At 58.4% G+C, this 24,197-nt stretch overlaps 3 protein-coding genes across 4 annotated transcripts in view; 1 reads left to right on the top strand and 2 right to left on the bottom strand.

The window, feature by feature from the left end:
- Positions 1 to 1,729: 1,729 nt before the first annotated feature.
- LOC130857576 (nematocyst expressed protein 3-like) lies at positions 1,730 to 2,832 on the bottom strand. Its single transcript, XM_057743338.1, has 3 exons — positions 2,764 to 2,832; positions 2,046 to 2,596; positions 1,730 to 1,838 (listed from the first exon to the last, which is right to left on the bottom strand). The coding sequence occupies exons 1-3, from the start codon at positions 2,830 to 2,832 to the stop codon at positions 1,730 to 1,732; spliced, it is 729 nt and encodes a 242-aa protein (XP_057599321.1).
- MAFF (MAF bZIP transcription factor F) lies at positions 1,898 to 11,265 on the top strand. Of its 2 annotated transcripts, none has more exons than XM_057743043.1 (3): positions 1,898 to 2,107; positions 8,794 to 8,858; positions 9,434 to 11,265. In XM_057743043.1, the coding sequence occupies exons 2-3, from the start codon at positions 8,823 to 8,825 to the stop codon at positions 9,896 to 9,898; spliced, it is 501 nt and encodes a 166-aa protein (XP_057599026.1). In that variant the 5' UTR covers positions 1,898 to 2,107; positions 8,794 to 8,822; the 3' UTR covers positions 9,899 to 11,265. The 2 variants fall into 2 exon arrangements, with proteins under 2 accessions (XP_057599026.1, XP_057599025.1); XM_057743042.1 differs by having other exon boundaries at positions 1,898 to 2,111.
- A 1,633-nt stretch (positions 11,266 to 12,898) lies between these two features.
- The window catches only part of TMEM184B (transmembrane protein 184B), a 48,607-nt gene continuing 37,308 nt past the window's right edge, over positions 12,899 to 24,197 (bottom strand). Inside the window, exons 4-9 of the mRNA XM_057743099.1 lie at positions 23,451 to 23,541; positions 22,897 to 22,972; positions 20,071 to 20,162; positions 19,076 to 19,245; positions 18,403 to 18,597; positions 12,899 to 15,369 (exon numbers count right to left, since the gene is read on the bottom strand). Coding sequence (XP_057599082.1) covers positions 15,128 to 15,369; positions 18,403 to 18,597; positions 19,076 to 19,245; positions 20,071 to 20,162; positions 22,897 to 22,972; positions 23,451 to 23,541 — 866 coding nt within the window. The 3' untranslated portion in view covers positions 12,899 to 15,127. The remainder of the gene's footprint in view (positions 15,370 to 18,402; positions 18,598 to 19,075; positions 19,246 to 20,070; positions 20,163 to 22,896; positions 22,973 to 23,450; positions 23,542 to 24,197) is intronic.

Here is a 24,197-nt window from a genome sequence, read left to right as displayed (position 1 = left end):
CAGACATAACTGCTGCAACATTTGATCACTTGGGAAGCTAGTGGGCCAATTTGTATATGAAAACCAAGGCCTTTGGGAGGTAAGGGATAAATGTCACAATAGCAGGTAGACCAAGGCCCAGAGACAAGGAAGTGTAACAAGGGCTCTGAAATCAAACTACACTGCATCAAGGGAAGAGGAAGCCTTGCTGGTGACCAGGGCTCCACACCAAGACCTCCTAGTTGGGGAGGTCCTATGCTCTACTCAGTAAAATAAGATAGGTGCTGTGAAGTCAGTTTCACAGAAGGGGTGGCTCTTGGAGTGACAACAGGCACTTCAGGCAATGGAAACCCATGAGCAAAGAAAAGAAGGAACTGAGACATTTTCCTATTTTGCCCCCAAAGCTACCTCTTGTGGGTGGAGCTCCAAGCCCTGAATACATTCCCCCACACTTACGCTGCCCCCCCCCCCCCCGCCCCCAGTTAGGCAGAGGCCCAAACGTCTGGACCAGCAATTAATCAGGTCTGGGTTCAAATTCCAGTTCTTGTACTTCCTGGCTGGGTCACTTTGGAAAGTCACTTTACCTCTCTGAGCCTTCACTCATTTATTTCCTCAACATGTATTTATTGAGGGCTTACTATGTGCCAGCCCTGCTCTAGGTACAGGATGTGCAGTGGTCAGAAAGATAGACAAGGGTCTACCTTCATGAAACTTACATTCTGGTTGAAGACAGACACTCAATGATGAGCAAGTACATAAGCAAGTTGATACCCTATGGGGATCTTAAGGTAGGATAAAAACAGATTTCAGAGGTGGGGGCTCCTTTAGCCAGAGCTGTCGGAGAAATCTCTCTGAGGCAGTGACATCTGAGGTGACCTGAAAGATGAGAAAGAGCCAGGCAGTGAACAGAAGAGGAAACGGCAAGTGCAAAGGACTTGTGGCAGGAATGAGCTTGGTGTGTTTGAGGGACAGTAAGAAGGGCAGTGAGGCTAAAGAGTAGTGGTAAGGGGAGAGTGACAGGAGGTGAGGCTGTAGAGCTGGGTAGAGGCCAGATGGCTTAACGCCCTGTAGGCCAAAGGGAGGAATATAGTTTATATTCTAAACGCAAAGGGAAACCTTTGGGACTGTTAAGCCAGAGGGTGGGAGAGTGATCTTTGCTTCGAGAAGAACATTGTCTGGTGTGTGAAGAAAGCCTTTAGGGGCAAAGTGAGGAAGCTATCAGGAGCCCTCGGCCATCATCGTCCAGGTGAGTTGATGGTCCCTGGACCAGGTGATAGGACTGGGGGTGGCCAGAAGTGGTCAGGTGCAGGGTAGTGTTGGAGGTGGAGCCAGCCCCTCATGAACTCAAGAGAAAGGAGAAAGGAATGGAGCAAGGCTCCTAGGTCTGAGGCTTGAACAGCTGAGATGGGAGACACTGGGTGTGCGGGTTGCTGCAGTAGGGTTGATGCCCAGGAATTGGATTTTGGCCGTTCAGGGTATGCAGGCCCCATCTGCTACCCACGTGGAGGCGCTGAGTGGGCAGCTCCATACAGTCTGAAACTCAGAAGCTGTTTGCTCTGGAAATACAAATTTGGAGTTCCTGAGCCTACAGATGGCATTTAAAACCACGAGACTAGATGAGATCATCGAGGCAGAGGGTGTAGGTCGAAAGGAGAAGAGGCCCAGGACCGTCGACTGTAAAATAAGACAAACGACACCTTCACCCGACCGGCTCTGGTGAGGTGTCACGTGAATGCCCCCAGCCAGCGCCCTAACTGGGATTGAGAATCCCGAGGGCGGGGCCTGGAAGAGGGCGGGGTCTCTCCGGGGCGGAGTTGGCCGGGGGCGGGGCTGAGGAGCCGGGAGGCCGCTCCCGGGGCCTGGGGGCGGCCTGGGAGGTGACGTCACCGCATGACTGGGTTTTTATGAATGAAAGGAATCCTGTGAGTGAGTAATTCCGGGAAGCTCGCCTTACAACTCCGCGCGGCCCCCTGCGCTGCCCGCCCCACAACAAAACTCGGCGCGTCGCTCCCGGGAGCCGGGCTCGGAGCGACCCGCGGTTGGGACCGGAGGGAGGGGAGACTGACCAGAGCTCGGCCGGCAGCGGGACCCGCGCGTGCCGGGGACGCCAGGCGAAGCAGGCCGAGAGGCGGGTAAGGGTTGCGGGTCCCCGAGCGGGACGGGCGCGCGGGACCCGGAGGCGGCAGGGTCTCCGCACCCCGGGAACGTGCCTGGGGCTGGGCGCCGGGGCCCACTCAGTCGGTGCCCCCGTGGATCCCTCGCCCGGACGGCTGGCGTGGGGGGGTGCGGGTGGGGGGGCAGTGGTCCGGCGGGACCGAAAAACGCGGCCGAAGCAAGCTTGGCGGGGTGCAGGGGTTACGGGCCCCACGTTGGGGGCGCGGGCCGAGAGGCGATGGAGCCGGGCAGGAAGGGGCAGCGCGGGCTGGCGAGCGTCAGCGTCCGCCCAGGCGGGGCCGGGGGCGGTGTGTGCAAGTACGTGACTCGGTGAGAACAGCCCCTGGACCGGTGCCCGCGGGCGGTGCGTGCGCGGTTTGTTTACGTCCGAGGGCGGGCGTGCGTGTGTGTTCCCTGGCCAGCGTCCTGGGTATTCTGCCCGGTGCGTGCTTGTGCCGTGTACCTTGGGGAGAGAGAGGGAGAGAGAGGGAGGGAGGGAGAGAGAGCGCGCGCGCGCGAGCGAGTGTGTGTGTGTGTGTGTGCGTGTGTGTGTGTGTGTGTGCGTGCGCGCGTGTCCGCGCGCTCCCAGGCGGGTAAGGACCCTGGGGCCTGTGTACCAGCGGAGCGTACCTTGGAGAGAGCGTGACCACAGGAATAAACAAGGAACAGGGACGCAGCGAGAGAAGCGGCCCAGTCCATAGTCACAAGGGGCCCTGGAATTGTCTCCCGGGCTGTCCCCTTCCCACCAGTCGGCGGCGTTCAGGCCCTTGCTCTCCCTGGAGTTTCCCAGGACCGCAGCCATGTGACGGCGGTGTTTGTCCCCCGCCCAGAGCCGGCGCCTTCAGCCGCAGGGTGGGGCGAAATAGCAAAGATCCAACCGGGCTCAGCTGGGGGATGAGGTGAGGGGGCCACCCCTGGCCCCAGCACCGCGGTGGGTCTGGCGACAAAGTAGGCTGGCGTCCAGGTCCTTGTCCCGAGGTTTTCTGGCTGCCTGGGGAAGACAGACCCTCCCCTCTTCTTCATTCCCTGTGTCGCCCAACCCCTCAGTCTCAGGAGAAACAGGAAGGGCCAGAAAAACCCATGGCAAAAGTCGGAGGTAGGAAGGGATACTAGGCTTCCTCTCTTAGGTGGCTACTCCTCTGACTGGTCTGGGTTCTAGAGGTTGTACCTGCTGGGTCAGGGAGGGTGAGAACCCAAAATTGGGGTGGAGCTGGTTTCTGCCCTCCTGGTGGTTTCAGTTCACAGGTGGGACTAGCCAGACAGACCTATGGATGACTGGATCTGAGGAGCTAGTTGAGGGCCTGGGCCAGGCATGGTCAACAGACAGTGGGACCGCTGGTCTTGGTGCATGAGGGGTTAATGGGGGGGGCACCCCCCCCCCCATCAGCCTCCTGCTGAGGGAGGCTGAGGGAGGCTGAGGGATGGGCTGGGGGCTAGGGATTCCTTAGTCCTATTCTGTCCTCCCTGTCCTCCCATCCACAGGGCTACAGAATCGTGGGGGTTGGGAAGGAGGGCGTGAAGCTTGATCAGATAACCTTTTAACTTTGAATCTCTGAGTGGCTACCACAGCTGGGAAACTTCCATGTCCCCATCTGCAGCAGGAATTATGTAACATCCAAGGTGGTAGGACGGGGGTGGAATGGGGAAGGTATAGCAGCCTGCACAGCCTAATTTCCAGGGGAATCGTGGGAGAGAAAGCAGAGCCGACAGCCCCAGGCTGAGGCCGGGGATGTCCAGAAATAATGTGGGGCTCAAGTAAGGGAGGTGGCTGCCAGGAGCACAGGAATCAGGCAGAACCATCCTCAAAGCTGGGCAAGAAACATCCCTGAGTAGGACTAGGGATTGGGGAACAAGAGGGAGTGGCTGGTTGACTCATTCACAGATGGAAAGCTAGTACTGAGAGGTTTGACCTCCCGTCAGTAGGGCCCAGGATCCAATGTGGGCTCCTTTGACCCCTGTGCCTCCCTCAGTCCTAACACTTTTAGCCTGCGTTGCCATGGAGCCCATCAAGGACTAGGCGCCAGGGAGAACATGGTGAACAAATCAGATCCAGAGCCTGCCCTCTGGGAGCAGGAAGGGAGACAAAAGGGAGAAGAAAGAGGAAGGGAGACAAAGTTGAAGGAAGACCCAATCAAATAAATGCAAAACTACAGCTGAGATGGGTGGTATGAGGGGGAAGTCACTGCAGTTAGAAAGTATATAACAGAGCGCTCACTTAGCCAGGGCAATCAAGGAAGCCTTCCCGGAGGAGATGCCGAGTCAGCCAGGTTGTCAGATCAAGTGATGATCACCTAGGAAGCCCTTGAGGGCAGGGGCTTTGATTCAACTTTGGGTCTTCAGGGCTCAGTGCTGAGCGTGGCACCTACAGGGAAGGTGCTTCTTGGATGTTTGCTGATTGAATGAATGAACGAGCCCTCGGTCAGTATTCTGGTAGAGCGCCACAACACCTAGAGAAAAAGGCCTGGAAACCCCAAGGAAGTAAGAAGCCTGGGCATGGCCTGTAGGATTCTTGAAGCATTTTCCCCAAAGCAAGCAGATCCGTCAGGGCCCAGGTGACATCCTCTCCTCCCCCCCACCCCCACACACCCCCGTGTGCCCCTTTGGGAACTGTGCAGGGATGGTAGAGTTTCCTGGCTGCTCATTCATTTGTTGTCAGCGTGAGGACCCCGGAAGAGAGCGGGGAGAGAACACAGTGGAGGCCTGAAGGGCCAGGAGGGAGGCTGGCATCACAGGGTTTTGAAATGGGCTGAACGTGGTCAGGTTTGTAGGTTTGCATCAGTAATGATCCCTGTGACAACCCTTGGGGGAGGACAGATGGTGGGGTAGACACAACGAGAGGCCAGTGAGGAGGTGGTTTTGGTCATGGTTCAGCTGAAAGAGGAAGTGATCCCTGGCTATGCAGGTAGAGCAGAGGGAGGGTCAAGGCTGATAGTCTCTGAGTTTGTGTTCATGAGAACACCCCTGCCCCAGGAAGCCTTCCCTGATTTCCTTTCCCTTCCTCCATGGTCTCTACTCTGCTGGTGGTCTTGGAGCTCCATTCCCAGCCAGAATCTGACACTCTAAACTCTGAGACTGTCAGTGCTAGGAGGTACCTTAGGCTTGCTGGTTTGGCATGTTGGGCCCAGAGAGGGGGAGTGGAGTACCTGAAGTCACACAGCGAGTGTGAGCAGGTGGTAGAACCGGAGCTGGACCCCCAGGCTCCTATTTCCCTGCGGTGCTGGGTTCTCCCAGCTTTGCTCCCCTTCCAACAGGGAGGAGGCTCCATCAGTGCTGGCTGCCAAGGCCCAGGAAAACACATTTTTTCCCTCTGTCCTCACAGAGGAACCAAAATGGCCCAGCAGCCAGAGAGGAGCCCATGCCAGCGGGTGGGCCGTCTACTGGGGGCCAGGGACGCGGCTGCTGACTGGGCAGGGCAGCTGTCAGCCCCCCAAGAATAAGTTCATTCTTCATGCCTCCAAGGGAATGTTAGGAACCTGCAGACCCTGCAGGTCAGCTCTGCTGGCCTCAAGAAGAAGAAGAAGGGAAGAAGCAGGGGTGGGGACATGGGGGAAGTACAGTGGCTGGCATTGCAGAAAGAGCCCTGAGCTGGGGGTCAGGACGCCTGGGTTCCAGCCCGCCACTGCCACCAAACAGCTGCTTGGTTGCTTCAGTTACAGAGCAGGGAGGTTGGATCAGCTGCCGTCTCAGGTCCCAGGTCTACCAGACCGGCCGGGGCAGCCTGGTGGAGGACTCCAGCCCCTCGGCTGACAGCCCAGCAGCCCCTGGCCTGAAGTTGGAGGCTGAAAGCCTGAGGTTATCAGAAAGTTCCCACTTCTTGTGACTTTCCCTCTGTGACTGCCTGACTTTGCTGAGCTAGGACATTCCTGGGCAAACATGGGTGCCTCAGCTGACATCCAGCATGTGCTTGAGGGGGCTGAGGCTAGGACAGGAGGAAAAAAGAGGAAAGGAGGGAAGAACAGGTTCAAAGCTTCCCTAGGGCCTCAAAGTACTTAGAATCACAGCCAGTGGCGGGGGTGGGACCTTCAGCCATTATATAGAAGAGGGGAAGGCCAGCAGTTTCCTCTTGGGCCTAATCTGCAGGGCTGTGTTGACAACAATTCTGAGGTTGTGTCCAAGCTCAGTGGAAAACAGTGCTGTGTTGAGAAAGATTCAGGGGCTGTGTCCAAGCTCAGTGGGAAAAAGTGCTGTGATTGATTATTGATGTCTGTGTTTGGAGTGGAGGGGGGGTGATGGTGAGATAAAGCAACCATTTGCCACTTCTGGTCTTGTCTTAGCCTCTCGTATTTTACACACTAATACTATGACAATTGTCCCCACTGTATAAGTGAGGAAACCAAGGTCCAGAGAGGAAAAATGACTTATCCGAGGGGTCATGCCTCCCAAGTTCTGCATCGGCCACAGCACCCAGTGCTCAGCACCCAGCAGGCTCTTAGCTAACCTGTGTCAGGGGAGGCTTCTCCTCTCCCATCAGGCTCTCTGTGTAGCCCAGACTGCCTGGGCATCACCTAACACCCCAGCTCCCTGAACAGCTGGCCAGGGGCCCTGGGTATCTGTATGTCATTTGCATGTCCCTAGCAGACCCAACACAAATCCTGGCACATCAGAACTGGCCAGCCTTGGAGACTGGTGAGTCCTCCACTTCACAGGGGTGGGGAAACAGGGCCCAGAGAGGGTGCCCTGTAAGGGCCACAGTGGGAGGAGACACATGGCTCAATGTGGCCTCAGTCCCGGGCTCCACCCCCTGTTAGCCGTGTGACCCTGGACTTCTATTGACCTCTCTGGCCATTACCTCACAGGGTTGTTGGGAGAACTGGAGGTGATGATGGTGTGAAAGGGATCAGGATTCAGTCCTCAGGCCTTTACAGGTGTTCAGAATTTCTCCTGATTTGGGGGGAGGCAGCCATTCACCTGCTGTGTGACTTCAGGCAAGAGATGCCCCTCTCTGGTTTCCACCTCCCCCTGGGTGAGGTGAGGAGGCAGGGGCCAGATGGTCTCTAAGGGCCTTTCCTGTGTGACCCCAGCCAGCCAGGAGATGCCAAATCAAAGCAAGGTCCCAGGAATTGCTACAGGTCCAACCCCTCCTGGACAGATTCAGCAATTCTCATAACCACCCAGGTGCTCACTGACCTCTCCGGTTTATACCACTTAGTTCGAACAAAACCCTGAGAGGCAGGTATTGTTCCCATCCTACAGATGGGAAAGTGGAGACCCAGAGAGGTGGAGTGGCTTGCCCATGATCACACAGCCTGGAGAAAACAGAGATGGGACTCAAACCGAGGCTTGACCCTTAATCCCATGTTCCTTTCCTTGTTTCCCATACCTCACCTGGGAGCCAATCGTGAGGATAGAATCCCTTCTCATCCTCCTGGCATCTGTGTGCCACCCCTGCCATGTAGAAGCAAGGAGGCAGATGGAAAGGAAGAAGAAACAGAGTCAGGGCCAGGAGGTTTCTTTGTTTTTTGGGGTTTTTAAAATAAATTTATTTATTTGTTTTATTGGCTGCATTGGGTATTCGTTGCTGCACACGGTCTTTCTCTTGTTGTGGTGATCAGGGGGCTACTCTTCATTGTGGTACACAGGTTCCTCATTGCAGTGGCTTCTCTTGTTCAGGAGGATGGGCTCTAGGCGCATGTGCTTCAGTAGTTGCGGCACATGGGCTCAATAGTTGTGACTCATGGGCTCTAGAGTACAGGCTCAGTAGTTGTGGCACATGGGCTTAGTTGCTCCACGGCACGTGGGATCTTCCCAGAGCAGGGATCGAACCCATGTCCCCTGTATTGGCGGGTGGATTCTTAACCAATGTGCTACCTAGGAAGTCCCCAGGAGGTTTTCTCTCCATGGTATTCAGCAGGGCTTCAGGGCTGTGGGGCTTCAGGGCTTGGGCTTGGCACTCAATTCGGACCTTGACAAGCTAGGTGACGGACAGCGTGCACACCTCACTAGCGCCTGCTCCCAGCCAGCCCCTGCGTTGGCAGCCTCAGCACCCACAGCCGCCTGGGCCTGGTTCTTGCCTGTGGAGCTCCCAGTCTGGCAGGGAGTCAAGGAAACAAACCATTACAATGTAGGGGAGAACTGTTGGGGTGGGCGGTGCTGAGCAAGTCCTAGGAGTCCAGGAGTACTTCCTAGCGGAAGAGATGTCTATGCCCAGGGCAGAAGGCTGAATAGTAGGAGTCTGCCAGATAAAGTGGGTGTGGGGGGAGAAGTGTCACAAGGCTTGGGGTGACCCAGAGGCAAGAAAGCATGGGATGAGAAGAAGTGAAAGAAATTCCTTGTGGCTGAAGTGCAGAGCAGTGGAGGTGTGCAGTAGTGGGAAATGAGCCTGGGGTGCCTGTGGGTTAGTAAATGGGGTTATGTGATATGGCACAAGGGGTGGTTTAGCCAGATAGACCTCTTTAAAGAGGTAGTGCTGAGCAAAGACCTAAGTGATGAAGAGTCTATGGGGAAATAAAAGGAAAGAGAACAGTAAAGAGAACAGCAAGTGCAAAGGCCCTGAGGCTGGAATGAACCACTCAATGAGGCCGCTGTGGCTGGACCACTGGGGCAGAGGAAAGTGGTTTGAGATGAGTTCTAAGACAGCAGGGGCCTTGAATGCCAAGGTGGTGTGTTTGGATTTTATTCCAAGTGGGAAAAAAACTGACTTTGGCCACCTCTCTCCCCTAGGTCTCAGCCCAGAGGCACCTTCTGCAAACATGTCTGTGGATCCCTTATCCAGCAAAGCCCTGAAGGTGAGAAGGCAACCCTTGTTGTCTCCAGTCTTCCCCTCCCTCCCTGCCCTGCTGAGTTCCCATCCCAACTTCCCCTTCAGTTTCTGGAATCCCCAAGAGTGGCTCAGCAGGCATCAGGCATTCATGCAGTGCCCCGGGCTGGGAACCAGGAGGCCAGGGCTCTGGCCATAGGCTGTGTGCCCCCAGGGAGGTCACTTCCCTCTCTGGACCTGCTTCTCCATTGGGACAAAGTCCCCTGGGCTGTAGGACTTCAAAGGTGCTTTCCTAGGTTTCTCTGGCTGAGTCCAGGCTGGGTTGCTGGGTTAGAATCCGGGCTGAGCTCTGGGGTGGCTTCTTTTGTGCTCAGATCCCGGTTTGGCCCGGTTTCCCCTTTTGGAATTCCCGCTCCCCTTTGGAGTCTTGGAGCAAATCCAGCCACCACCTCAGTAGCCCTGGCGGTGAAGGGGGAACACTAGCGGTGGAGGGGGCAGCTGTCCCCAGCACCTGCTGGGCACTGGGTCCAGAGCTCAGGGCCCGCAGGCCGGAGTGTGACCCTGGGCCTCAGTTTCCCCATGTGCCCAACCCGCTGTCCGCAGATCAAGCGCGAGCTGAGCGAGAACACGCCGCACCTGTCGGATGAGGCGCTGATGGGGCTGTCGGTGCGCGAGCTGAACCGGCACCTGCGCGGGCTCTCCGCCGAGGAGGTGACGCGGCTCAAGCAGCGGCGCCGCACACTCAAGAACCGCGGCTATGCAGCCAGCTGCCGCGTGAAGCGCGTGTGCCAGAAGGAGGAGCTGCAGAAGCAGAAGTCGGAGCTGGAGCGCGAGGTGGACAAGCTGGCGCGCGAGAACGCCGCCATGCGCTTGGAGCTCGACGCGCTGCGCGGCAAGTGCGAGGCGCTGCAGGGTTTCGCCCGCTCCGTGGCCGCCGCCCGCGGGCCTGCCGCGCTGGTGGCGCCGGCCAGCGTCATCACCATCGTCAAGTCGGCCCCAAGCCCAGGTCCCGGCCCCGCCCCCGGCCCGGGCCCCGCCCCCGGCCCCGCCCCCGCCGCCTGCTCCTAGTGCCCGCCGCACCCCGCCCGCTCCGCCCACGCCCATTCTCCAAACCACGCCCCTCCGACCCAGGTTGCCTTCCCTAAGTGCCTAAGCGCAGTCTCTGGCTCCAAGTGCCGTTTCTCTGCAGCCACCAGCCCCCGTGGTGAATACACGTTCCCTCCCCAGAGACTGTCTTCCTCGTGCGGTCCCTGAAACTGGGACCTAATGGCCCTGGGGAGGGGCAACTTTGATGAGATAGGAGGTAGGGTGGGGTTGGGGTCTGGGGTTTCCTTTGGTAGAAACTTTGGCCCTCTTAGTTTTGGAAGGGTGGGAGATAGAGGGTGGGAATTAGAGAAGGGCCATCGAGGGAAAGACGGCCATCCCTCATTTTTGTAACTGTTTGCTCAGATTGTGCCACCGGCCCCTCCCCACCCTCCAGGGATACAGGACTAGGCTTGGCCCCGTATGCATCTCGTGGGGCTGTCCAGCTGGGAAACTGATGCTGCCGCTTCTGCTTTGCGCCTGGATGCCTGGCCTTCCAAAGCTGGCAGACTCATTGGAAATCACCTAGTGAAGCCCAGTTAACGGATGAGAAAATAGGCCTCCAGTGGACGTGACAATGCCCGAGGCCGCATATGCTTAGTGGCTGAGCTGGAACTATGTCTTCCCACTGCTGCCCTGAGATTCCAGCCATGGTTGTCAGGGGAATAGTGGACAGGGCCTGAAAAGGTGATGCAAGGGCCTCTGTGGCCTGGGAGATGGCTCTCTGTGGGTCAGGTGAAGAGAAGTAGAGGGAGAGAGAAGGTGACGCAGATGGAAGAGAGGGAAGGAACTGGCCTGGCTCAACCCTGGGCTCTCCCAGCCAGGGAGCTGGCCAGCCAAAGAGAAAGAGGACCAAGGAGGTGACCATAGTGGCAGGTGGGGAGATGAGAAGACAGATCCTACCGTTCCGCAGCCTGGAATAGGGATCCTTAAAAAGGGAAGGGTCCCACCTGTGCACCCTGTGGGATGGGGGCCGGCGGCTGCCATTGATTGCCACTCTCGGGAAGCCTGGCCCCCGCCCCTCCCCCACCCCCACTATACAGCTGCCCCTCCCCGCTGTTTATTTATTGCACGGATCTAAGTTATTCTCCCCAGCCAGAGCCCTAGCGCCCACTGCCTGGGAAAAGTGGTATGTGGCCCTGAGCTGGACTTTATATTTTATATCTGCAAATAAATCACATTTTATCTTATATTTAGGGAAAGCCAGATGGCAAAAACAACCAAAAAATGTTTAAAAAAAAATTGCCTGGCCCCCAGAATTTATTTATTTTTCTGACTTACAGTAAGCGAGTTATCCGCCTTCTGTATTTTGTAGACTTTCTGAATAAAGTCAAATTCTCTTTTTCCACGGTTTCGAAGTGTATGTACTGGTCTCTGTTTTCTTTTGGAGGGGTTGGGGGGTGGGTTCTGAATGAGGGGCCCAAGATGAGGTTCTGCTTTCAACCCCAGGCAGGACCCTCTGCTGGGTGGGAGGATTAGCCTCAAATTGCAGATGAAGAAACTATGTCCCATCACTAGCCCTGGCGCCTGGGCTGGGGGGTGGGGGGGAGGCAGGAACCAGGCAGGGTGGTGCTAAGACATCTGTCCTTCCATCTGGTTGCCTGGAGCCAAGGAGCTTCCCTGGGGAAGGTAGACCCAGGAGGACAATGAAATATAGGGTTAAATTCCCTGGGCATCCCTTCAGCAAATAAACAGTCCCGCCCAAGGAGGAAAATTCCCCGATTTAAGAGTAATCTTTCCAGTACTTTCACATTGAGGTCTGATTTTCTACAGCCAAGTAAAAAATATTTTCCTCATGTTTCAGAAGGCACAGGGAGAGAAGTGACTTCCACAGCCCCAGCCTGCAAGCCTAAAACGCAACCCTGTGTCTCATCCTAGGCCCCAAATTCCCTGTAATTCAACCCAATCTATAAGCCCTCCTGGGGCACCCTGAGAAGAAGTGGAGTGGTCTGTGGTCTGTGGGTCAGGGAAATCAGGGTGTGTTTTTCTCTAGCTGTGTAACCTTTGATGACTTATTTTGCTTCTTGCAGCCTCAGTTTACCCATCTGTACAACGAAAGTACTCTACGAGCATAGGTGTGGCAAGCATTGGGAACCCGAGGGGCTGCGAGCTTTAACATGCAGAGTGAACCTTTACCCCAGCACACCTGACAGCAGTGAGGAGGATTTCTGTGCGGCTGGGTACGGAGGGATGGCAGGGCTGGGAGAAGGATGCTTCTGTGGAAGGTGCAGGATCTGAAAGCTGGGCAAGGGCCAGACCACACGGGTTGCGTTGGTCCACAGGCCTTTCTCCCCTCTCAGGTTGGGGCCCAGGATCCTGATCCCGAGGCGCTGAGCTCAGGCCTGCGGAAAGGGCAGCAGGAAGCTGTGGGGGGACGAGTGGAGGTTGGCCGGGCTGGGAATTTCCCCCGCCCACGCTGCATTCCTGAGTGCCCCCGTCAGCCAGGCCAGGCCCCAGGAAGGCACGCAATGATGGCAGGAAGGTGCCAGGTGTCTGGCGCATGCCCACTGCCCGGCAGGCCCTGCTCCAGGCCTCCCTGCCCTTAGGGGAAGGCGCCTTGGATCCCAGGGTGGAGGGTGGGCTCAGGGAGGGAGAAGGATAGCCCGGGAGGAGTGAGGATCCCAGGAAATCTCTTCAAACCCCTGGGAGACACCTGCTGGAATGCGGCTGCCAGAGTGAGGGCCCCATCTAGCTGGGTGACTGAACTGGGCACAAGGCATCAACCCACTGTGCATGCCAGCCCTGTGGGGTATTGAGGAGGGTGGACCCCTAGTGACCAAGGCTGCCACCATGTCCCACTTTGTCCCACAGGGGCCTGGACCCCAACTTTAGTCTCTGGCAATGTGAATCCCCCCATCACCTTCACCTACACCCCGGAAGGAAGGGGATTTCCTAGGACACCCTTGTCCACAACCACCAAACTCATCCCCAAGCATACACACGGGAGCCAGGGAAGAGGATGGAAAAAACCTCACCCACAGGCAAAGATTTCAATACAATCTATATTATCTCATATATATATTTCTTTCTCACTGTATTTGCTCACTTCTGTCACGCATTTAAAATGTCACAGAGACCAAAATAGAGCGGCTTTCTGGTGGAACTCATGGCAGTCATACACGAGATACAAAACTAGGGGACTCTGTCTTTGCATACATCATACAATTAATTTTTCAAGTATTTTTTATGTACAAAGAGCTACTCTATCGGGAAAAGAAAATTTAAAAACAAAAATAAAAAGACAAGGTGGGTTACACATCCTAGGAAGGAGGGGTGGAGTGGTTGGGCACGCGTCCCCAGCCCCCATCTCCCCAGGGGCTGCTAGCTCCCTGCCGCGGAGCCCTGCATCCAGCACGCTGGAGGGCAGGTGCCAGGCCAGGTGAAGACCAGGGGGGCAGGGAGTCAGCAGCACACTTTGGCCTGGAAGGAGCGTCAGAGAAACGGATTCATGAAAGCAAACGGTGGGGGCGGGCCAGAGGGTCTCCTCGGACAGCCGGCACCTATCTGCTGCCCGCCCGCACGGCCTGATACCAGCTGGCCAGGCCCACCAGACAGGGGCCTGAGAGCTGGCCTCTGGTACCAGACATGCAGGTCTCTGTGTCCCCCACCCCCAGGGCTGGCTTGGTCACTGAAGGAGGCCCAGGAAGACTACTGGGATGGCACCCCCCCACCGGACCTCGGCACGGTTCAGTCCAGGAGTGGCCAAAAGGAAAGATGCGCCACGGTGAAGTTCTGATCCCACAGGGCCCTTCTCCCTCACTCTTCCCCCTCCTCCAGACTGTTGCAGCCCAAATCCACGTGCTCTCTGGGTTTCAAGTGACAGAACGCTCTGCCTGTCACACAATGAACGTGCACTGTGTCCCATCACAAGGCTCTTCCAAAGACAGTGGCAAGTGTGGGCCTGGCCCGCCTGGGGGCTCTGGCCCCGGAAGGCTCCAAATACATGGGCATGGAGGTGGGCGAGGGGAGGGGTCTGGTGGGCCTGGCCACCCCTGAGGCCTGTCCAAGGGCACTTGGCCCAGCACTGCAGGGTCGTCTGAGTGCCAGCAGCTTAACAGGGAGCCCCCCGGGAGTGTCTGGGACAGACTGAGGGCCTAGGGAGGGGGGAGCTTTCATATGTGACTAAGGCACAGAAGAGACGGGCCGTGGGGCCAGACGAGGCAGGACACCAGGCCCTGTGTGGATACGGGGCCAGAGAGAGGAGTGCCCCCCATCTCCTGGCTCCCCGCCGCATGCCCCATCCCTCCCACCTCCCTCCTGCAGGACTGGGCTCCTCAGGAAGCTGGTCTGAAATGCGGAGACCAGACCCTCCCCATGAAACAGGAGCGGGAAGCCCCAGGGAGAGACCAGGATCCAGAAGAGGTGCTGATCGCTCAGCCTGCAAAGGAGGGGTGGGAGCCCCTGATGCTTTGAGTAGCTGGGAGGCAAGGGCTCTGCCCAAAATGCTCTCAAGAAGAAGGACCCCAAGTGGGAGGGCAGTGTGGGCGGCTGGCTGTCCTCAGCAGGCCAGGAGGAAGGGGCATGAGGCAGGCAGGAGGTACCGCCACAGAGAGGACCCTCAGGAGCCCAGATGCACCTGAGCACCCTTCTGAGGCGGGACCCATGGCTCTTGGCGTCTGGCTCTGATCCTTGCAGCATGCCAAGCAGGCCTGGGTCAGGAGGAGGGTCCACAGAGAGCATCCGTGTTCCCTCCTCCCTCCTCCCGCCCAGGGTGAGGCTAATCTAGCATCAGACAAGGGGACAGGGGAGGGAGAGCCCGGGTCAGAGTATTGCACGGTGTTTGGGGGAGGGGCTGTACGTCTTGGGGGGGGGGGGTGCGGGGGGAGGGCGCGGGAGGGGCTGAGAAGGCTGCAGCCGCTGGTCCACAACACAAGCGTCTGGGCCTGGGCATGGCTGGTCCCAACATGCCCCCACCGCAGGACGAGCCTCAGGGGCGTGGGAGTCACTCCCACTGTCCTCTGCCCCGCGCCCAGGCAGCAGAGCCTCGGCCTTGTGTCAATATTCCTGAAGGCTCCTGGGGGAGCCTGGGCCGTCCCCTGGGCAGACAGCGTCTGGCTGTTCCTCTTGAAGTGATATGTGAGTGTTTCTGGTCTAATAAATTAAAGGGCACTGCCGAAGCTGTGCCAGCCTGCCTTCCGGCCCGGACGTGAGGCTGGAGGCGGGGCACGCCCTGCTCTGGGCCGAGGCACCGGTCCTCCCCGCCAGCAGCTGCGCCTAGAACTCGTCGTCGGAGCTGAGCAGGAGAGTCTTCTCGTTGTCACGGGCGCCACTGAGACTGTGGGAGCGCGAGAGGCTGTGGGCGCCCCCGCGCCAGGTGGGCCCGGGCTCCAGGGTGGCCTGCTGTGTGTACTGCTGGTAGGCGGGCGAGAAGTTGTGGATGGCGTCCTGCACGATGTCGTGCGGGTTCATGGTCTCCTTGAGGCTGCTGGAGATGCTCTTCATAGGGGCGCAGCGGCCTGCAGGGCAGGAGGCGTGAGACGGGGGTGAGGGGCTCAGGCAGCGAGGGACAAGGCAGCTTGCCTCCCTACCCCCCACCCTCGTCCCGGGAGCCAAGCCCCGCCCCAGCGCTGCGTCCTCTAACTGACCCCTCCCGGGACAGAGACTGGATTCCCGACAGGAGAAGGCACAAGCAAAGAAACGGCTCCTTTGGCTGAGGTGCAGAGTGGAGCGCACCCCCTCCGGGAGAAGGGAGGCAGCCACTGGGGAAAGTCAGGCAGGTGGGAGCGGGGGTGGAGACTGGCGCGCCGCGGGCAGGAGCCCGAGTGCCCCTGGGAGGCCAGGACAAGACAGGGAGTGGGAGGAGGCAGCCCAGGCTCCACCCGCGCTGGCCCACACCCCCTCACCTACGGGGTGCTCCCCTTCACGCTGCGGAGCGTGCCCGGGACCTGCTCCATCAGGACAGGCCGACAGGGGCCTGGGCCCGCGGCGGAGCAGCCGTCTTCGCTTTGACAGGGCGGGGCCCACCTTCCTTGGGGTGCTGCCTCCTGATTCCCTAACAAATCGTCCCCAGGGGCTCTGGGGGGCAGCAATGGCCCAGGCCCCCTAACCGAGGTATACGGGGTGAGCCCGACTCTCGTTGCAGTTCTCCAGACTCGAACTCACGTGCTCTTTCCCCCTTCGGGCTCTCTGAACAGAACCAAACGCCCCAATCCCCCACGAACAAGCACTTTGATCCACACCGCGCAGGGCACGTTCCAGAACAATGAGATCAGGACGGAAGCAGGCAGGCTCTACGGAGGGCGGCCCTTGACAGGCGGGCGCTCCGGGCTCTGCCGCCCCAGGTGCCTGGGGGAGGAGACAGGCGCACAGAGAAGGAGCTAGGGAGAGATGCATGCTGGTGACAGGGACCAGGACGGACGTGCAGGACAGACGTGCAGACTGAGAGCAGAACCTACCGTAAGGGCCGTATGTCGGCACTGCCCGCGGCCAAACCAGGGGCAAAAGCAGGGCAGGGCAAGGGGGAGAGGAGCCAGAGAAACAGAGAAGACAAGAGACAGCTGAGTGAACACCCCATGCCCACCACCGAGGCCAGCACCGCACCACGCCCCCTGCCCGTCCCGCCCCAGGCCTGCTGGTACCCAAGCGGCCCTGCTGCCCCTCGGGGCCTGGGGGAGTGTGTCCCCCTAGAAGACTCCTCCTTCAGGGCTCACACGTTCTTCTGGTGGGGGACAGAGAGTGGACACCCAGAATTCTGGTGGGAGTTACACGTCCACACCTAAGTAGGGACACCCCACCCCACTTCTCCTCAGGCTTGGCTAGAACTGCTGAGCCCACGTCACCTGCGTTATCAACCTCACAACCCTTCACAGACAGGACGTGGAGGGGTGGGGGGGGGGCGGGTGACACGTACTGGCCACACCACAGCGCCGGCTTTGCACCCAACCCTGACTGGGGCTGAGAAGGGCCGGGTGCCACAGTTAGCGGGTGCACAGCCAGCCTGGGACCAGCACAGTGGTGGACGAGGCTCCCAGCGGCTCTCCTGGGCTAGGCTGGGCTGGCGTCCCCACTAGAACTAGATGCCTGGCCATGCTGTTTCTGGCTGGGGGTGGATGTGTCTGGGGGCAGTGGGTGGGAAGGCAGCCCAGGCGACCGCGAAGAGCCTCTGCAAGGCCACCTGTGCAGAAGCGGCGCCTTGAACCACATTACACTTAAAGGCTGTAGAAAGGGTTCTCGGCCACAGCCTCAGGTTCCAGGCACAAGGGCGACTTTCCCAAGGGCACAAGGTGTCAGGACCAGGTCGAAGGCACATCGCTCTCAACAATGGGAAGGTGTCGGCCAGATCCTTCCAACTGGGGGCCTGGTGGGAAGCAGGTGGGATGCCAGCCGGCAGTGGTGAGCCCTGGCCAGCACAGTGCCCAACACTAAGTGTAGAATCCAAACTGGTAAAAGTACCTACAGTGCCCAGGCGGCAAGTGTGTTAGGTGAAGATGGCCAGATGCCCAAGAGTCAGAGGCCTGGAGGGCTGTTTAGCCCACATGCCTCCAGCAGCCTCTTCCCAACCAGGGAAAGAACGTGGCAAATAGGGTGGGAGGTGGGGGCCCGTGGAGCCCGGCACAGGCGAGGCCGGCACTTCCGCACGCTGCTCGGCGTGCGGCTCCCTGGGGCTTGAGGCGGACACAGGTGGTGGGCCTGGGCAAGTGGCTCCTGCCTTCAGCCACACAGGCAGGGAGCTGGCAACAGCTGAACCCCTGGGTGGATGTGTTAGACCAAGAGGCTTCCTCCTCCCCAGGCCCTCCTGCCTCCTCACAGACGGGTCGGTTCAGGCATTCTCAACCTCTTCTTCCTCCTCCCCCCGAGCATCCCCTCTCCGCCCAGCAGCAGCCAGAGGCAGCCCCCAGCCCCTACTTCTCCAGCCAGCAGCGCGTCAGTATCGCCTGGCGATCTGTCAGCACACCCTACCGGGCCCAAACCCAGGCCAATTATTGCAGAATCTCCGAGGGTGGGGCCTGGATGGCACGGACTTTTTAGGACTCTTCGGGGCATCTTAATATACAGCTGGGGTTGCCAACTGCTGATCTAACAAAGGGAAGATTAGCAGGTGTAAAAAGAAAGCTGTTAAAAGCTATTACCATCTGAGTCTGTTGCTTAGAAGGAATCAGGTTAGAAAAAAAAAAAAAAAGCTTTAGAGACAAGGGAATTATAGGACAAAATGGATACTGGTGTTCAATGTCAGGACCCCTTAGGAACTTGTTTATTCCAGGGTCTCTGTCCTGACCTTCCCATGGGGACACTGTGCTGGATCACCTTGGGGTCGCCACACTTCACACCTGCTACAAGAGGGGCTCTAGCTCCCAGGACCAGTACCGCCACCCAGATGCCTTCTGACAGGGGGAAGGGGAGCCTGGACCTCTGCGGCCCCTTTCCTACACCGGGGATCCCTGACCTGACCTGTCAACACCTGAAGGATCCTGGGAGGCAGCAGGGGCCCCGGAGCAGAGCTGGGAAGCAGTCTTCCTGCTGGGGGTCGACTCCAGGACCCTGGCTTGTACCTTGTGCGTCCAGCCTCTTGTCGGCATAGACCTTGTAGGTGAAGGCATGTCGCAGGGCCAGAGCTGCAAAGAACATCTCCACGCAGATGATGAAGTCCTGGTAGCCAGCGGCCACGGTGCCCTCGCCCACCGACACACGGGCCGAGTGGATCTTGGGGATGGCCCCGCACTTTTCCAAGATGGCCAGGAGCATGCCTGGAAGGGGAGGTGTGGAAGGGGAGGCACGGGCGTCTGGCCCCAGACCGGACTCCCTTCCCCAGCTCCCTTCCTCCACACAGCCCCTCAAATGCCACACTCCCCAGGGAGGATGGAAGCAGGGTCCACGGTTGCTCCTGTTGGGCAGGGATGCTGACACTAGCCGAGGGCTCGGGGAAACCACCCCCACCAGGTCCTGGCTGGACACCAACACTGAGACATTGCCTGGATCCCCCCGTCCAGGAAGCAGTCCCACCAAAGCTCATGGCTCCGGTGAAAGGCCCCTGAAGTCTAGCCTTCACACCCCACAGGTCCTCAGTGGACAGAGGTTCCTTCGAGCTCCAGGCCAGGATCGCCCAGGGACAGCCCCAAGGCCTGGGCCCTCGGGGAAGTGGGGACGGTGAGCAGGAGGAAGAGGACGAGGCTTAGGGGACAGGGAGGCACAGGGCGGCCTCACAGGGCCTGGAAGGAGGCTCACCTTGCCAGAAGGAAAGAAAGATGACAGACTTGACCATGAAGAACTTGAGGACGGGGCTGTAAGGGCTGAGCAGCTCCCGGGTGGCAAAGTAGAAGAGGAAGAGGGCGTAGAGGGCCAGGCTGACAGAGATGTTGTAGATGATGGTCACGTAGAGGTAGCCACTGGTGACGCTAGGAACAGGGAACATTCTCTGGCTTGAACAGACCCTTCTGCAGGACAAGGGACCTCCCTCCCGTGTGCCCTGCCTGCAGGCCACTCCACACGACTCTCAGAAGTGCTCCCCAAGTAGTGCTCCCCAAGCCACGGAAGACAGGGGACAGGTGATCAAAGTGGTCAAAACACGGGGGGCAGTGCGAGGGTGAGCACCCGCAGGAGGGGCCAGCCCAGCCCCCTGCAGCTCTGGTGCCCACGCTCCTGGTGGAGGACTCCAGGTGTCCTCAGGGGCGGGGCCTCTGCCTGACGATCAGAGGGACCCGAAGCTCAGCTTTGCTCTTCTCACTTGAGCCAAGTTATGTCCCCTCTGAGCCTCTGTTTGCTCACTGACCCCTGGGGGCTGTCGTGTGGGGTACAGGGAGGGTGTTGGAAGAGCACGTAAGCTCAGCCACATGGACACGTGTCACTTTTACTAACCTCCCAAAGTGCTGTGTGTGCGTCAGTTCACACAGGAGAGGAGACGCGAGACGGGCCTCTCAGGGCTCTGGCCCTCCCACCCCCTGCCCCCTGCCCTGGGAATGGTCACTGTGCCTTCATGGGCCCCTCCTGCCCCCAGCACCACTCTGCAGCCTGACAGTGACAGACGCTGAGCCCTCACTCCTGTGCCAGAGGCAGGGCCAAGTGCGATGGCGCCACTGCCAGGCTCGGGCTTGGCCTCCACTCAGAGGAAGGACACGGGTGGGGGGCCAATCTGCGGCCACCCCCTTCCCCCAGCCAGGGCAAGAGCCTCTGGGCAGAGCCGCCCTCTCCTCCCACACGCGCCTGGGGGGACCGCCGCTTACTCGAAGTCACCGTCCCGGTACTTGCCGAAGGCCTGGAGGACCACGGTGCTGACGGCCATGAGTGGCTTCACCACGCAGAACTGCAGGGTGGCCTGTTGTGGGGAGGAGGGCAGGAGTCAAGGGTGGGCACAGAAACCACGGGAGGAGCACCTCCGCTGGCGGCTGGGCCTGTGCTGGATGCCAGGGGACAGGGAGGTCCAATGGCCCGCCCCCGGGGGACTGCTGTCTGGAGGGGGAGGCAGAATACACAAGATGATAACAGGACAATGCAGCTGCGTGAGAAGACAGGAGGGTGTGAAGGCAGAATGGCGGACACGCAGGAGACAGATTCCACCAGAGGAGGGGCCACCACAAAGTGCCAGAGACGGGGGATGGGCAGAGGGAGCAGCTCATGCCAAGGCCCAGGGGCAGAGAGCGCACAAGTGCAAAGGGCCGAGTGCTGGTGGAGGGGCGGCAGCGGGGAGGCGGCCCCCTGGGAGCAGAGGCGGGGGAGGGTCCCCTTGTCCACCCCAGGTCTGGCTCCCTGCCCCACACTCTGGGGCTGGGTCCAGGGTTTATGTCGAGCTGGGATCTTACTGCGGATGGAGATGACCCTCTAGGAGCACAAAATAGGAAGCAGCCCGAAGCCCAAGGTCTGGAGTCCTGACACGAGTCTGAATTCTGACCTCACCAACTACCAGCTGCGAAAGCCCAAGTGGGCGGTCACTCAGCCTCTGAGCGGCTGCACACAGTAGACGGCTGTGACCAGCCCTGTGTCTCACAGCTGCTGCGCAGGGACTGGAGAACAGGACCGCAAAGAGTGTCCTGGGAGGTCTCCCCCCTCTGAGCACTCATCAGAGACCGCTGCCACTGAAAGACTCCCTCAGCCAGGTCTCCACAAGTCCCTACAGAGGCCCCAGTTAACGCCAGCGGTACCCATGGCGCCCATAAAATCACTAGAAGCACCATTCTCTTGAAACCAAATAAATCTAAGCCACAAGGCCCCTTTTGCAGAGGTGGGAGTCATTTTAAAAGGCTAAGCTAGTGTGGCTCCAAATGGGGCAAGGACCCCAGAGCAGAGAAGTAACCTGTGGAACCCAAAGTTTCTGTCCTGAAAGGGGCTTGAGTGAGGTTTGCAGGGGAGCCTGAGGCGGCCTGAGCTGTGGGGCCACCGGGAGGAGAGGTGTGTGTGACACGCGCTAGACGGGCGATGCTGCTGTCAGCAAACCCCACAATCCGCCCCCCCAAGAGGAAGCGGGACCAGCATGCTTTGGGGAAAGGGAGGGGTAGCAGCGTGTCCCGTGCGAGTGGTGCGAGTTGCCCTGGGTCAGCTCACTTCGTGCTCAGGACAGCCCCGTGATGCAGTCCTCCCCAGGGTACAAATGAGGAAACTGAGGCATGGAGAAGCTGAAGTGGCAAAAGAGGCAAACACCCCAGAAGACTCAGACCCGGGCGCCGGCCCTGATGGCAATGCTGCAGTGTCCTCTCTCATGTGGGAAAGGGTCACCCCTTTAGTTCTTTCCTTTACTACTGACCCTGCTAACTCCAGGAACAGCAGCAGAACATCCGAGCCCACAGGGCTGGGGAATAATTTACAATAAGGCAACCGAGCTAGTGATCTGGGGTCAAAACTTCGTACACAGTATAATCATCAAAGGCGGCAGTGAGTCACAGCTGGGCCAACACTGTAAACAATGGATCCCACAGGCCCCACCCTGAACCCAGGACAGTCTGAACTCTTTCCTCGCAGGTCCTGTGGGGAAGTTTTGAATTTAGAAACACCCTAGGGAAGGAGGATCTGGAAGCAGAACTGGAGACTGGGGCGACCAGACAGCGCTTTGTGGGTGTGCCTGCGCCGGGGGGCGTGGCCCCACCCAGAAGGGAGCAGAAAGGCCAGCCCTCCAGCAGGTCACGGTGCTGGGCTGTGGGTTTCATTTCCCCTCGTCATGACGCTGCACGATGCTGGACGGGCTGACCGGCCGTGCGGAGGCCCAGAGGAGACTAAGTTGAGGTCATGCCAGCTGGGTGTGGCACCTGACTCCCTCCTGAACAAGGGAGAGCGGGCTCTGAGCCAGGGCTGTGTTCAGGGCTTTCCCTCACCTGTTCCTCAAACCACCCCTTCAGGTAAGTATCACTATGCTCATTTCACAGAAGAGGAAACCAGGGCTCAGAGTGGTTTCGTAATTTATCCCAGGTCACACAGTCAGAGGAGAAGCTGGAATTCACACTCAGATGGTCATACACCCAAACCCACGCACTTAAGCACAACACCACGCTGCCTCCCCCCAGGCCACTTGAGACCACTGGGAGGGCAGCTCTGGAAACTGGAAGCCGCTGGACTGCCTGCCAAGTGGAAAATGGGGGAAGGGACCAGAGGCTGCACAGGCCTGTTTTGTTATGTTCTTTAATGCAGAAACCCTCCTGGCCTCTAGCTGCAGCTGATCAGAAGTTTGCAAACTGAGATTCTAGAAACGTAAGGCACTTTCTTGGACTCTTACACACACCACAACTTAGTCAAAGTGAGCAAGACTCTGGGACCCCTTCCTGCCCAGGGCTGCATCAGACACTCCTGGGACGCCTGTTGCCGTCCCTCTGAACACACCCCCCCCAAGGCAGGTGCATCCCTAACAGCTCGGGGAGTGGGTGCTGGGGCGTGGGGTGCCTCGCAGGAAACGGGAACCCTGCAGATGGGCCCTGCAGCAGGGTCCTCTCGGCGCTACGCCCACCTTTGCCACTCTATCAACCAGGGGCAGCACGGCCCCTGCAGCTGCTATGCCAGGGCACAGACCCAGGCCCCTGATGCCCAGCCCGCAGCTCTTGATCAGGGCCGTTGCTAGGGGTGCCCACCTGCTTGCAGAACCGCAGGAATCCGATGGAATAAGTCTTTCCCCAGAGGCAGCATGTACCATACATACAGCTGGACCTGTGAGAGATAAGCAGAGAAGGGGCTGGTGAGCAATGAGCCGGACTCGGGAAGGTAAGGCTGGGGAGCTGCCCTCACGCTCCTTCACATGCAGACAAGCCCGTGGGGGGGGTGGGGGTGGATGGGGCTTGGATCCTGGGCAGTCTTAGAGCATGGGGCCAAGCACAGGGGTACGCAGAAGCAGGGCGACACTGCTTGGGGTAACAAACCAACTTGAAAGGCACTGAATATAAAAACTACAGGAGGGAGAAACAGGCAAACAGGAAAGGACCGGAAGAGAGAGAAGGAGAAAGAGCCAGACAGGCCCTCCCAAGAGTCCCAATGAATGGCCTCGCTCAGGAAATGCGGGAGAGGCAGAGCAGGTCAAGGTCACGGGCAGAGATGGTCTGTGTGACCAGATGACGCCAGGACAGCTCGGAGAATGTCAGGCCCAGGAAACAGGGTGGTGTGGGGGGTTCCAGGGGGACTTCATACTCACTCGATGGGCTTCCCTCTGATCTCTGACATGATGGAACTTTCCCCCCCAAGGTATTCATAGCACAGGCTCAGGAAATTATAGATGACCAAGGCTGTGAAAACAACATCCAGAGAAAACCACTCAAATCAACAGGATGGATAAACAGATGGTGGAATTCTAAACAGCACCGAAAGTGAAAGAACCACAGTCACAGGCAGTAACAGGGAGACCTCAGGGATGTAAGAGTCCGCAGTGAATATTTCACTTGTAATCAAAATCAGGCACAGCTAAATCATGCTGCTTGGGGATGCGCACACACACTGCTGGTCACACCACAAAGAAAGGCAAGAAAGTGATTACCACCAAATTCAGGATTGTATGGGGAGCTGGGGGAGGGGGAATGTGGACGGGCTTGCTGGGGGTTTGGGGAGCAGGCAGTGTGTGCGTTCTGGGTTTTGGCTTTATAATTATTTATTAGCTCTATGCGCTTTTCTGTTTGTGTGTTACAGATCACAACTTTATGACAAAGCAACAATAAACCATTCTCCAGAGGGATCTCAGGAGAGATTCTCAGCAAGAATGAGATCGAATCCTCACGCATTGGACAGCATGTAGCAGCATCTTAGTGCGCACAGCATGCTAAGCTATAACAAAACCTACCAGAGGTGCACAAAATACAGTGCAAATGTCTTAGGAAGCTGGGCCAGCTCGTTTTGAATCAGCACACAGCTTGACACCACCCACAAAGATACAAAATTTGCAACAGTG

The sequence above is a fragment of the Hippopotamus amphibius genome, chromosome 7, assembly GCF_030028045.1.
Source record: "Hippopotamus amphibius kiboko isolate mHipAmp2 chromosome 7, mHipAmp2.hap2, whole genome shotgun sequence".
NCBI lineage: Eukaryota > Metazoa > Chordata > Mammalia > Artiodactyla > Hippopotamidae > Hippopotamus > Hippopotamus amphibius.
Note: the sequence above shows the minus strand (reverse complement) of the source record. Positions and strands in the feature narration are given on the sequence as shown.

Bases quoted from the DNA above. Each gene is read 5' to 3' on its own strand.
- MAFF (XM_057743043.1), top strand. From the start codon at position 8,823: ATGTCTGTGGATCCCTTATCCAGCAAAGCCCTGAAG. The intron at 8,859-9,433 runs GTGAGAAGGCAA...CGCTGTCCGCAG, and splicing joins TATCCAGCAAAGCCCTGAAG to ATCAAGCGCGAGCTGAGCGA.
- LOC130857576 (XM_057743338.1), bottom strand. From the start codon at position 2,832: ATGGACTGGGCCGCTTCTCTCGCTGCGTCCCTGTTCCTTGTTTATTCC. The intron at 2,597-2,763 runs GTACGCTCCGCT...TCTCTCCCCAAG, and splicing joins GTGGTCACGCTCTCTCCAAG to GTACACGGCACAAGCACGCA. The intron at 1,839-2,045 runs GTCAGTCTCCCC...GGCCGCCCCCAG, and splicing joins CCGCTGCCGGCCGAGCTCTG to GCCCCGGGAGCGGCCTCCCG.